This window comes from Salvia miltiorrhiza, chromosome 2, assembly GCF_028751815.1.
Source record: "Salvia miltiorrhiza cultivar Shanhuang (shh) chromosome 2, IMPLAD_Smil_shh, whole genome shotgun sequence".
NCBI classification, from domain to species: domain Eukaryota; kingdom Viridiplantae; phylum Streptophyta; class Magnoliopsida; order Lamiales; family Lamiaceae; genus Salvia; species Salvia miltiorrhiza.
Genome location: NC_080388.1, coordinates 36522413 through 36533879, shown reverse-complemented (window position 1 = coordinate 36533879; position 11467 = coordinate 36522413). Strand labels below are relative to the sequence as shown.

Sequence of the window (11467 nt, the reverse complement as noted above, 5' to 3'; positions counted from 1 at the left end):
AATTGGCCGACCTAATTTAAATATCTTATCAAATTTATATGTAAGCAGAGTTTCGATCCAAAACATATTAAAAGAGAAATCGAAACAATTATTTGAAACGTAATTATATTATATGTATGTAGTTGGAAGTTGGAACCAATAATTAAAAGAAATAAGAAAAGAATAAATTAGATAATAGCACTAATGACTTAAACTTTAAAAGTTTGAATAAATTATGAAATTTGCAATTACCTCATAATCTATCGAAAATTCCATCATACACCACGTTAAATGTTTCGTCTTGCGTATGACCTCTTTTTTTTAGTGACTTTTGAGATTGCCGCGTAGAGTTGCCCATAACTAAAAATAGGTTTCGACATGTATAATCCTATATTTGAAAGAGATTATTCATGACTTTTATTTATTGTCGACATGGCAAAACAAACACTCATATAGAAAACTTCTTGCACACATTTTTTTTCCTGAAATGAGTTTGCCTTCACTTACGTGTTCCCCAAGTTAAGTTACTATCAGCCTGGTGCCATTGCAAAGCTCATTAGATTGATCATATTTTTGAGAAACGTGATTATGCATTTGTCTTTCAATTTAATCTCATGACTCGACAATTCTAAACACTTGATCGAGTCGAGATATTCAATTGAGAATACCTGTTCATTGAGGTCAATTTGTCCATCTTCTTTGCAAATGCTGTATGAACTTAAGTAAACCCTTTCTTTGGTAGACATTTATCGTATCAATCATCTCATTAGGGGCTAATATAGCTCTATTATTAAACATTTATGTATCAAATGCATTATTAATTACATTATGGATATAAATAATTTTTTCTTGATTTGTGAAATATTAATATAATGAATTTTAGATATTTCATAGTTTTTAGATATATACTGATTTTTAGAATTTATTTTACGACGCCACATAGGATATAATTTATTTTGTTGGAATATTCATATAATGAGTTTTTAGATATTTGGTTTTTAAATATATCATGATTTTTAGATTTTTAATGGTTTTTAGATATAGAAATTGATTTAAATTTAGAAAAAAATAAGAATGAATGAGAATTGAGGAAAATTAGAATGGAGTGATTGTAGGACGCTACGTAGGATAGAATTTATTTTGTTGGAATATTTATATAATGAGTTTTTAGATATTTAGTTTTTAAATATATCATGATTTTTAGATTTTTAATGGTTTTTAGATATAGAAATTGATTAAAATTTAGAAAAAAAATAAGAATGAATGGGAATTGAGGAAAATTAGAATGGAGTGATTGTACGATGCCACGTAGGATAGAATTTATTTTGTTGGAATATTTATATAATGAGTTTTTAGATATTTAGTTTTTAAATATATCATGATTTTTAGATTATTAATGGTTTTTGGATATAGAAATTGATTAAAATTTAGAAAAAAATAAAAATGAATGAGAATGGAGTGATTATAAGATGCCATATAGGATAATATTTATTTTGCTTTAATATATATATACAGATTAGGACGCTACACGTATTATACATAATGAATTTTGTATCTCATGTAAATGTTCTTATAAAAAATAGGGGTAATGGCCTGTGAATTCCCGAACTTTACCCACTTATCTCATTTTGCACCCATACTTCAATTTTTTCCTATAAATTCCTTAATTTTGTTAGTTTTCTAATTTTGCACCCAACACTAAATTACCCCCAAACCACATTTGACGTGGCACACACACGCGTCTCAGAAATAATTAAACAATCTCATTTTGTACAAATAATAAGCTATGTTAATTATTTAGTATTTCCTCAGTTATGTTTAAACTCAAATTAGCCAATAACACATTGAAATCATCTAAAAATGCTCAATTCGAACAATTACCGGTCGTCGACAACAACAATAGTATCGACACTTTGGGTTCTTCTCCGTGTGGGACGTTTTGACATCTGAAGAGATTTCATGCTTGCACAACTTGATATTTGTTCTCATGCCCCCATTGTTACCTAGAGTCGTTGAAGAGTTCTATGAATTTGGCGAAGAACTACCCTGACCAGAATTTCTCTTCTCCATGTCAAAAGTGTTTTGAGAGAGAAAAAATTGAGGAAGAGATCGAAAGATTTCTGAAAGAGAGAAAATGGGGGAAGAAACTAGGGTTCGTTATCTATACAAAAATTGAGTTAACGATATAATAAGAAAGAGACTTAATTAATTTTTGAGAGAGAGGGAGAGTTATTGAGATACTGAATAATTAACGTGGCTCCTTATCTGTACAAAATGAGGTCCTTTAATTATTTCTGAGACACATGTGTGTGCCACGTCAAAAATAATATTGCCACATCAAATGTGGTTTGGGGGTAACTCAGTGTATGGTGCAAAATCAAAAAACTAACAAAATTAAAAAAAATTTATAGGCAGAAATTGAAGTATGAATACAAAATGAGAAAGTGATTAAAGTTTGAGAATTTACATGCCATTACCTCTAAAAAATAATAGTACTAATTTACCAGTAATTTGCCAGTCATACTCTAAAATTTAAGGATGACATACAAACCATTTAATACAACACTATTCAAATTGGTGGTGTGCAACCCATTGTTCAAAGGAGTGACATCTAGATTAAATTTCAAAAACAATGACTTCTTTTTAGACACATGCGTGCACACATACACATTGGAACATCCACAGTGGGACCTGATAGGGGGGACTCAAGTCACCCCCGAAATCGAGTCATCCACTGCAGGCCTGGGGGACTCGAGGCTGACTTGTTCTATCAGGCTTGGCATGATGGTCGTTGGCGTGCGCGCGTGCTGAGCACGCGCCAATTTTTTTTTTTTAAAACAATTTTTTTTAAAAATTCTACCGTTGCCGATTAAAAAAAATTGAAATTCGGTCATTTGACCGTTATTCCTTTTCCTTTTTTTATTATTTTTTATTATTATTTTTTTCTTTCTCTCTTCTCTAAATACTTCTATCCTTTTATTCTTCTTAACATATCTTCTCCTATCTTCTTCTTCTTTCATCTATCTTTTTATTTTTCTTCACACATTCTCTCAAGAAAAAAATGGATCCACACAATCCCAATTGGTACGATTCAAATTGGATTCCCAACCTCTCGGGCGGAGGTGATTGTCATCCCGATTTGGCGGGTATCAACTTGGAGGAGGAACCTCGTCCAAGTGGCGAGGAGGAGATGTCAGCCGCCCATTCCGCGTCAAAGCCCAAGAAAGGAGGGCGGCGGAAGGCTATGGCCTTCAAAGAGAAGGCGCCGGCTCCTATGCCGGAGGAAGGAAGAGCCACTCGGCACACCTACACCCTGGAGGAGACGGATCTTATTGTTTCTACGAATTAATAGTATTAACTTTCGTACTATAATTGTTCTAAATACATATAGCTCGAGATCTAAAAGCTAAAACATTCTGCACTATCTGTCCCATAAAAACATGCATATTTTATTTATAGCAATAATTTTTTCACTATACATCACAAGTAATTGTGAGACCATTTCTCCATTCACATTACAATTTACAAAAATTTTCTTAAAACACGTATCGTCTAATACTATGCATGTTTTTATGAGACAGATGGAATATTAAAATTGGATCCTTACTTTTATACTTGTTGTAGTACAAGTATCAAAATTCAATACTACTAACGTAGGTTCAAACAAAAACACAGATCAATATAATCACTACACAATTTTAAATTGAAAAAGAAAAAAGAAAAACAGTATTTAAATAAATGAAAATTATTGCACAAGAAAAAAATCATGATGCCCAAGTCAAAAGAGGCAGGGTAGATGACATTTCGGTTAAACCTTTATATAGTCAGTTTCTAGAGAAGATCTCTTTTTCTCTTTGCCTTTTAAATAACCAACATTTCCTTTCTAGAGTTCAAAATCCATAAACCCTACAATCTTCCGCACACCAAAGGTAGGTTATATCTTGTTCAATATTTTCTCTTGACGAAATCAATCTGTGAACAAATTGAATCGTAATACTCCGCTGGATAGTTTTTCTCTGTTTTTTGTTGTGCAATTTTGTAATTCGTCGATTTGAGCAGCTGCTTATTTATATATCTATTTTTGGATCAAATCTGTATATATTTTAATTTTGAATGAATTCTCTTTTTGTGTTTATTATAGGAACCGTTAATGGCGGACGAGCCGTCGTTCCCCGAAGAATTCGCTGATGCTGACAATGCAGATTCCGACGAGATTGCGGAGCTCAATCAAAGGATCAGTGATCTCGAGGAGGGGAATAGTAAGATCGTTCGGGAAAATAAGGAATACAAGCGACGAGTAGAAGAGCTGAAGGCGTCTGTTGAGAAATTGAGCTCTGAGAATGCGGATTTGAAGAATCAAATGGAGAGCGCACAGTCGGATCTCGAAGGCGAGGTGTCGAGGCTGCGTCACGATTTGGCGACGGCGATGAGCGATTTGTCTGAATTGAAGAGCGAATTGGAGGGGATGAAAGGGAAGGAGAAGGAGAAGGATGTGAAGCTGGAGGCGGCGGAGAGGGAGAAGGCGTTGCTGGTGGTGGAACTGGATGCAAGGGATAAGCAAATCCAGGTTTTTAAGAAGAATGTGGAGGAATTGGAAGTGGTGGCGGGGAACGGCAAGGGTTCTGAGACGGATAAGAATGGGTTGCAGATGATGATGGAGAAGATGAAGGCGGAAATCAGCATTCTGCAGAGCTGTTTGGATGAGAAGGAGAGTGTGATTCGGGAGCTCAACTGTCGTGGCATCAATAGTGATGATGGCGGGAAGAGAGGGTCAATTGGTGGTGTGAGGCAAAGGGATTGGATGCTTGTGGGTGGCACAGCCATTGCCACTGCTGCTGTAATGGGGTGCTACATACATGCTGCAAGAAAACATTGATTTGTGCTTCTTCAATGGTAGTAAGGTAGAGGTTAGGAGAATTTCTATATTTCCTTTTCTTCTTGGCCGAAAATGGAGAGTTGAGTTTCAGTTTTGGATAATTGTTGCTTTTGGTTTGTGTCTTTGATGCTAAGTTTTGGGGGACATAGGTGACAGTTATTGTTGATGGGCTAATGCTAAATAATGCACTTATTTTTCTTTCTATTTGTGGTTCTTGTGTTTGCTGCAGTGGGATTAACTCTTGATCAATATTATGAGAATTTGATGCCTATATATCTTGCTCTTGTTGTACATCATTTTCTTATGAAGATAGTTTGCAGTTTGCCACTGGTTTTACCACTTGCTTGGATCTTGATCGAGCTCGAGTTTATCATTTGGTATTTCTATGTGTTGTTCCTTTGTGATATTTGATTGTTTGTGTGGTGCTGATATCTAAATTTAAAAAAAAAATGAAGTTTCAGAATTCAGAATCATGCATTGCCACTTGTGTGGATCTTGATGGTATGACATTTTTGTGAAGTTGAACTGTTTGTGTGTGCTAATATCTTACTCACAAAATTGGAGTTTCAATGCATATTAGGTTCTGCATGTATTAAGTGTAGAGTGTCCCCTTTTCCTGTTTTTAGGACCATTTCCAGACTTGTGAGTTCTGACGATGCCTTTCTACTTATTATTGATCCAATTATCAATTGTAGCCAACATTTGTACATTGCTTAAGTTTGAGTTCTTAGTCTCAATTATGACATTCATTGCCACCCTTATAAATGTGGTTATTTTCTTACGCTAAAATCAAGTGTGCCCTAGTTGTGGTCTCGGTTTTTCGACTCGATTTCATTGGGTTAAACTTAAAATGTATGATTTTTTTTTGGTTCTGCAATTACAATGTTGTTATGGCGATGTTCATCACAGTAGAATCAACTTGTAAATTTCTCCATTGACGTTGGCAAAAAAACTCTTGGTTATTTTCAAGCAGTAAAGGTTGCCCTTGTAGAAGCCCATTTCGTAGAGGCCCATTAATATTATAGGCACCCATTTTGGAGGGAAGGAGTAAAACGATATTAGAAAAAGAGATTTGGATTTAAATTGATTCGAAACCTGTTTGATTCTTGAAAATAATACTAGTGGTAAAAGGAATAGGGTCTGTGGGTTTAGCGACTTTTGAAGACAGAAATTTAAGGCATTTTACCGCTGTTTTAACTTGTTCCTCTGTTGGCATTTCACCCCTTCATCTTCCTCGTGATTCGTGTTTTTTCAACCAAAAGCCCTATCTCTCTCTCTCACACACAGACAGACAGACCAGTTACATTACATTACAGAATACAGATGAGAGTGAGCACTGTTTTCTCTCTCCAAAGAAAACAAAATAAAGAGTCTGTCTCACTCAGAAAATCCCTTTGAACAAAATGCTATTTTCCTACTTCCAACTCACTGCTCTGTGCTGCACTTCCCTCTTCTCTCTCTTTCTATGAACCAAACACCTCTTTCCAACTTGTTTCTTTGCTCATGGCCGCACTGCCCGGAACATGCCCTCTCCTCCCAAAAGGTCAGTCTCTCTTTCTCTCTTTTTTATGATTTCACCTGTGTTGCTCTCAATAGATTTGTATGAAAACGTAACTTTTATTTCTCTTCTTATTCACTTGCTTTTTCTGGTCTACATTTTCTTTGCAAGTTGTGAGAATTTGCACTTATATAAATTTCTCTATTTTTCTTTTTCGCTTTATATATTCTCTGTATTGTTTTATAGTACAATTTTGTCATGTGAGATGAAATCTCCAAGAAAATGATGCTTCTGTTGCATTTTGTTTACTTCTGTAACCTATTAGAGATCCCATTTCTTGCTGTGGATTTCTGTTTCCTGATAGAAATATTTCTGCATGTGTATAGAATTAGAGATTTTAGTGTATTTATAATTTTAATGTAATGTGGAATTAAAGCAATGAGGGAAATAGTCTTTTAACCACAGTTAAAGGCAAAAGCCAAATTTTAGGAGTGTCACTAGAAATCTGTGCATGAAGCTGTTGCAGTCAGATATGAGAACTTTAACCTCATAAAAGTAATTCAAATCTTGAGAACAGCATAAGGTTTATTCGAGCTTTGAATTTTCTAATACTCGAGAATCGCAGGCGTCCTCTTTTTCTGCTAACAAGTGGCAATTTGAATTTGGTGTATGAGAAAAGGTTGAACTTCATCAAAGTAACTGTGGATGTTTTCACTATTTATGGTCTTCACATCATCATATCTACTGCGTCATGCAAAGAAAAATCTCTTTCTCAGCCTATGGTGTTTGCAAATAAATTGAAGATTTGTGTTTTTTGTCAAAAACCTCATATGTTTGTTTCCTCAAAATCAACATTGCCTTTCTCATTGATGATACAATCAATGGAATAGAATCATAGAGGAGGATGACTCTTTTCATTTCTGTAAGTTTGATACCTCTTTTTCATCTTGCTTCATACGGTTGTTGGCTCATCCTCAACCCAAGTTCCTTAACAAAAACATGAAATCAATCAGAGTTGATTGTTACACTTAACTAGTTTTGGTAGAGGGAAACTTGTTGTCTCCTCATAGTCATAGTCATCAGACATAAAGAATAATGATCCTGCGCAGATTTAAATCCTCCCACTGCTTGAGTTTGAAATTCTTGCCTTTCTTGCCTATGTTTTTTATCCACATTAAATATTACATATCCAAAATTGGAAGCATGGATCTGTTCCACATTAAATACGAGGGTCGTGGGGTCCTAAACTTGTGACTGATCACAGAAAAATACGCAGAATGTGGCTGCCAAGTATTTTTGTTTTACTTCATAAAATGGGGCCTTACGTTATAACATAATGATTAATGATGAACCTCCTGCATTTCATTTTGACTTTGTGTCGTATTTAGTTGCAATATGCATGAATGTTAAATTATGTTTGGCCAGGTCTCGAAACAGCTGAGCTTCTGCTCACTTCAGAGATTTGGAGCAGCTCACTACGTTTGGGTTTTTAGTGAAGATGTAGATTGAGAAATTCATAATATTTAAGGTAGGGAATGAAGCCATTGGTCCGCAACAAATATTGTAACATATTGATAATTCCAATAGTGGGATTCAAATGAAACATATGTCTGAGGTTTCTGCTATTCTAAATTGTTCCATTTTTTCAACTCTCACGTTTTCTTGTACTCCTTCACTTGTTTGATTCGTACCCATTATTAATCTTCTTGTAATCTAAAGTGGGAAAGCTATGTACTAGTTTACCAACACTCTTTGATTGGTGATAACCAAAATGATAATTCGTCTTTGTTACTGCATATGATAAATGGAACAGAGATGAATATCAAAAGCTTGGATATGCCCAACTTAAGAGGCTGTTGGCTAAGCTTATTTTAAAGAGCTCATAACTTAAACTATGAAGTGGAGCTCAGTTATTTTTTATTTTTTGGTTTGGAGAAATGAAGCGATGAGATTTGAATCCAAACCTCGTTGACATACAGTTTAATAAGAGTTCGCACTGCTTAGATGTATGCTTGGGAACAATACAGTTCAATTGATATAAAAGTGCATTTTAAATAAGACTAGTATGACCATTCGTGCGATGCACGACAAACATCAAAATCAACCACATGTTTTAAATAAAAATATATAAATATTAGATAAATTATACTCCCTCCGTCCGCCAAAAGTATTCCACAATTACTATATTTGGCGTCCGCAAAAAGTATTCCACTTTCCTTTTTAAGCCATGGTCCCACCATCCACCTTTATATTTTATCCTTACAAACACTCTTTATTTACAAAAAACTCATCTCAAATTCAATCTCAACCACACATCTCATAAAGTGGTGGGACCCTTTCTCCACTACATTAACATCATCACACATTTTATTAAACTCCGTGCCCGGCCAAAGTGGAATACTTTTGGCGGACGGAGGGAGTAATTGAATACAAAATATATTTTAAAAATAAATTAAAGATAAACCTCATCAATTACAAATTTTAACTTTGTATAATGTGTAATGATAATCATAGTTATTAGTAAATAATTTCATATTTTTTATAATAAAAATTAATATTACACATTATTATTATAGAGTATTACACGACATATTAAATGAATAAATATTCTCATGGCCTAACATCAATAAAAACTAATTATAAAATTTTAGCGAAGAGAGAGAAAATAAAATATCTTAAAATTTTCATAATTTATTCGTTTTAAATTCATTTTTGATGATTTTTTTTTTTACCATATTAAAAAACTTGTCACAAAATTAAATTTAAGATGCATGTTGAATATTTTTTTTCATAAATAAAATTTTGTGATGTTTAGAAAATAATTAAAATTATAAAAAAATAGAAAATATTGAAAAATTTGGTGGAAGAAGAGAGAGAAAAAATAGAGGGGAAAAATGGAGGACAAAACTTCTCTTTTATATATTATATAGATTTTTTTTTTTGAAATAGCATTTTAAATAAGACTAATGAGAAAGTAGTCATAAGATTCAAATTGCAACTTTTTGACTCAAATGGAAGTGTTGAAAAATGGTGGTGCATAATTTCACTACTAGACGGAAATTCTCACAAAATTTTGTGGCCAACTCGGCCCGAACCCAATGTTTCTTATTGGCCCAGTGGGCTTGGGCTTAACCGGACCGCTCCAAACTTATAGCAGCACTAATCATTAATAGAGGAATGGAAAGAGAATGGAATCAAATAAAGGAGTGGAATGGTAACAATAACTATTACATTTATTGAGTGTTTGGTTAAACAATGGAAATGAATCATTAATAAGGGATTCCCTTTCTTTTGTTTCCCCTCTATTTTGAGGGGTAATAAATTGGGTGATTGGGTTACCCTCAAGTAAGGGTAATGGTTAACTCATTACTCAAACCAAACATCAAGTAATGGATTCAATTAATTGAATCCATTTCCAACCTCTAAAAACACCCAACCAAACGTGGGCTTAGATTTTACAAAAATAAAAGCATTAGTATTTAAGTTGAGTATTTTTTGGATTCGAACTTCTACACACGCGAACCATAGTATACGATCCTTCTTAATTATATTTAGGGTTAATTGCGTGTAATATCACGAACTATGTTTAAAATCCATTTTCCCCACGAACTTTAAAAAATCCACAGATTATCAAATACTTTCAAAACTGTTCAAACTCCCCATATCAACTTTTATGATAATTACAAGCCTACCCTATATTCATATAAAATTATAAAAAGACCCCCACATCTATTCGATATTTCTACAAAATAATAAAAGAACCCCAACATGATATTATTCAGATTAAATTATTCTTATGAGTTTTATATATTTATTTATTTTCAATTTTTCAATTTATTTATTTTTTGAAAAATTTATTTCTAGTTTATTTATTTTCTGAATTTTAAGTTTATTTATTTATTTATTTTTGAATTTTCATTTTATTTATTTTCTGAAAATTTTATTTCTATTTTATTTATTTCCAGTTTATTTATATATTTTCTGAATTTTCAGTTTATTTATTTATTTTTGAAATTTTAGTTTATTTATTTTCTGAAAAATTAATTTCTAGTTTATTTATTTTTCAGTTTATTTATGTATTTTCTGAATTTTCAGTCTATTTATTTATTTATTTTCGAGTTTTCAGTTTATTTATTTTCTGAAAAAATGATTTCCAATTTATTAAGTTTTCAGTTTATTTATTTATTTTCTGAATTTTCAGTTTATTTATTTATTTATTTTCGAATTTTCCAGTTTATTTATTTTCTGAATTTTCAGTTTATTTATTAATTTATTTTCGAATTTTCCAGTTTATTTATTTATTTATTTTCAAATTTTCAGTTTATTTATTTTCTAAAAAAAATTTCAGTTTATTTATTTATTTTATGAATTTTCACATCATTATCTAAAAATAAATAAACTGGAATTTTTTTTAGAAAATAAATAAACTGAAAATTTGAAAATAAATAAACTGCAAAATTTGAAAATAAATTAATTAATAAACTGAATATTCAGAAAATAAATAAACTGAAAATTCAGAAAATAAATAAATAAACTGAAAACTTAATAAATTGGAAATCATTTTTTCAGAAAATAAATAAACTGAATACTCGAAAATAAGTAAATAAATAGACTGAAAATTCAGAAAATAAATAAATAAACTGGAAATAAATAAAATAGAAATAAATTTTTCAAAAAATAAATAAAATGAAAATTCAAAAATAAATAAATAAATAAACTGAAAATCGAATTTAAATAAATATATAAAACTCATAAGAATAATTTAATCTGAATAATATCATGTTGGGGTTCTTTTATTATTTTGTAGAAATATTGAATAGATGTGGGGGTCTTTTTATAATTTTATATGAATATAGGGTAGGCTTGTAATTATCATAAAAGTTTGATATGGGGAGTTTGAACAGTTTTGAAAGTATTTGATAATCTGTGGATTTTTTAAAGTTCGTGGGGAAAATGAATTTTAAACAAAGTTCGTGATATTACACGCAATTAACCCTTATATTTATTTGACGAGAAATTATTTATTTAGCTAGTATTCCTACTTAGCTCTCAATTCTAAACCACCATAAATTATAAAGGAATTAAGAATGGTACACAGTGGTACATATTTGGAA

At 31.8% G+C, this 11467-nt stretch overlaps 1 protein-coding gene across 2 annotated transcripts; it reads left to right on the top strand.

Moving 5' to 3' along the window:
* Window positions 1–3750: 3750 nt before the first annotated feature.
* Window positions 3751–5128, top strand: LOC131012237 (peroxisomal and mitochondrial division factor 1-like). Of its 2 annotated transcripts, none has more exons than XM_057940153.1 (2): window positions 3751–3908; window positions 4121–5128. In XM_057940153.1, exon 2 carries the CDS (start codon window positions 4130–4132, stop codon window positions 4853–4855), a length of 726 nt encoding a protein of 241 aa, XP_057796136.1. In that variant the 5' UTR covers window positions 3751–3908; window positions 4121–4129; the 3' UTR covers window positions 4856–5128. The 2 variants fall into 2 exon arrangements, with proteins under 2 accessions (XP_057796136.1, XP_057796137.1); XM_057940154.1 differs by lacking the exon at window positions 3751–3908 and adding an exon at window positions 3911–3969.
* The last annotated feature ends 6339 nt before the right edge of the window (window positions 5129–11467 follow it).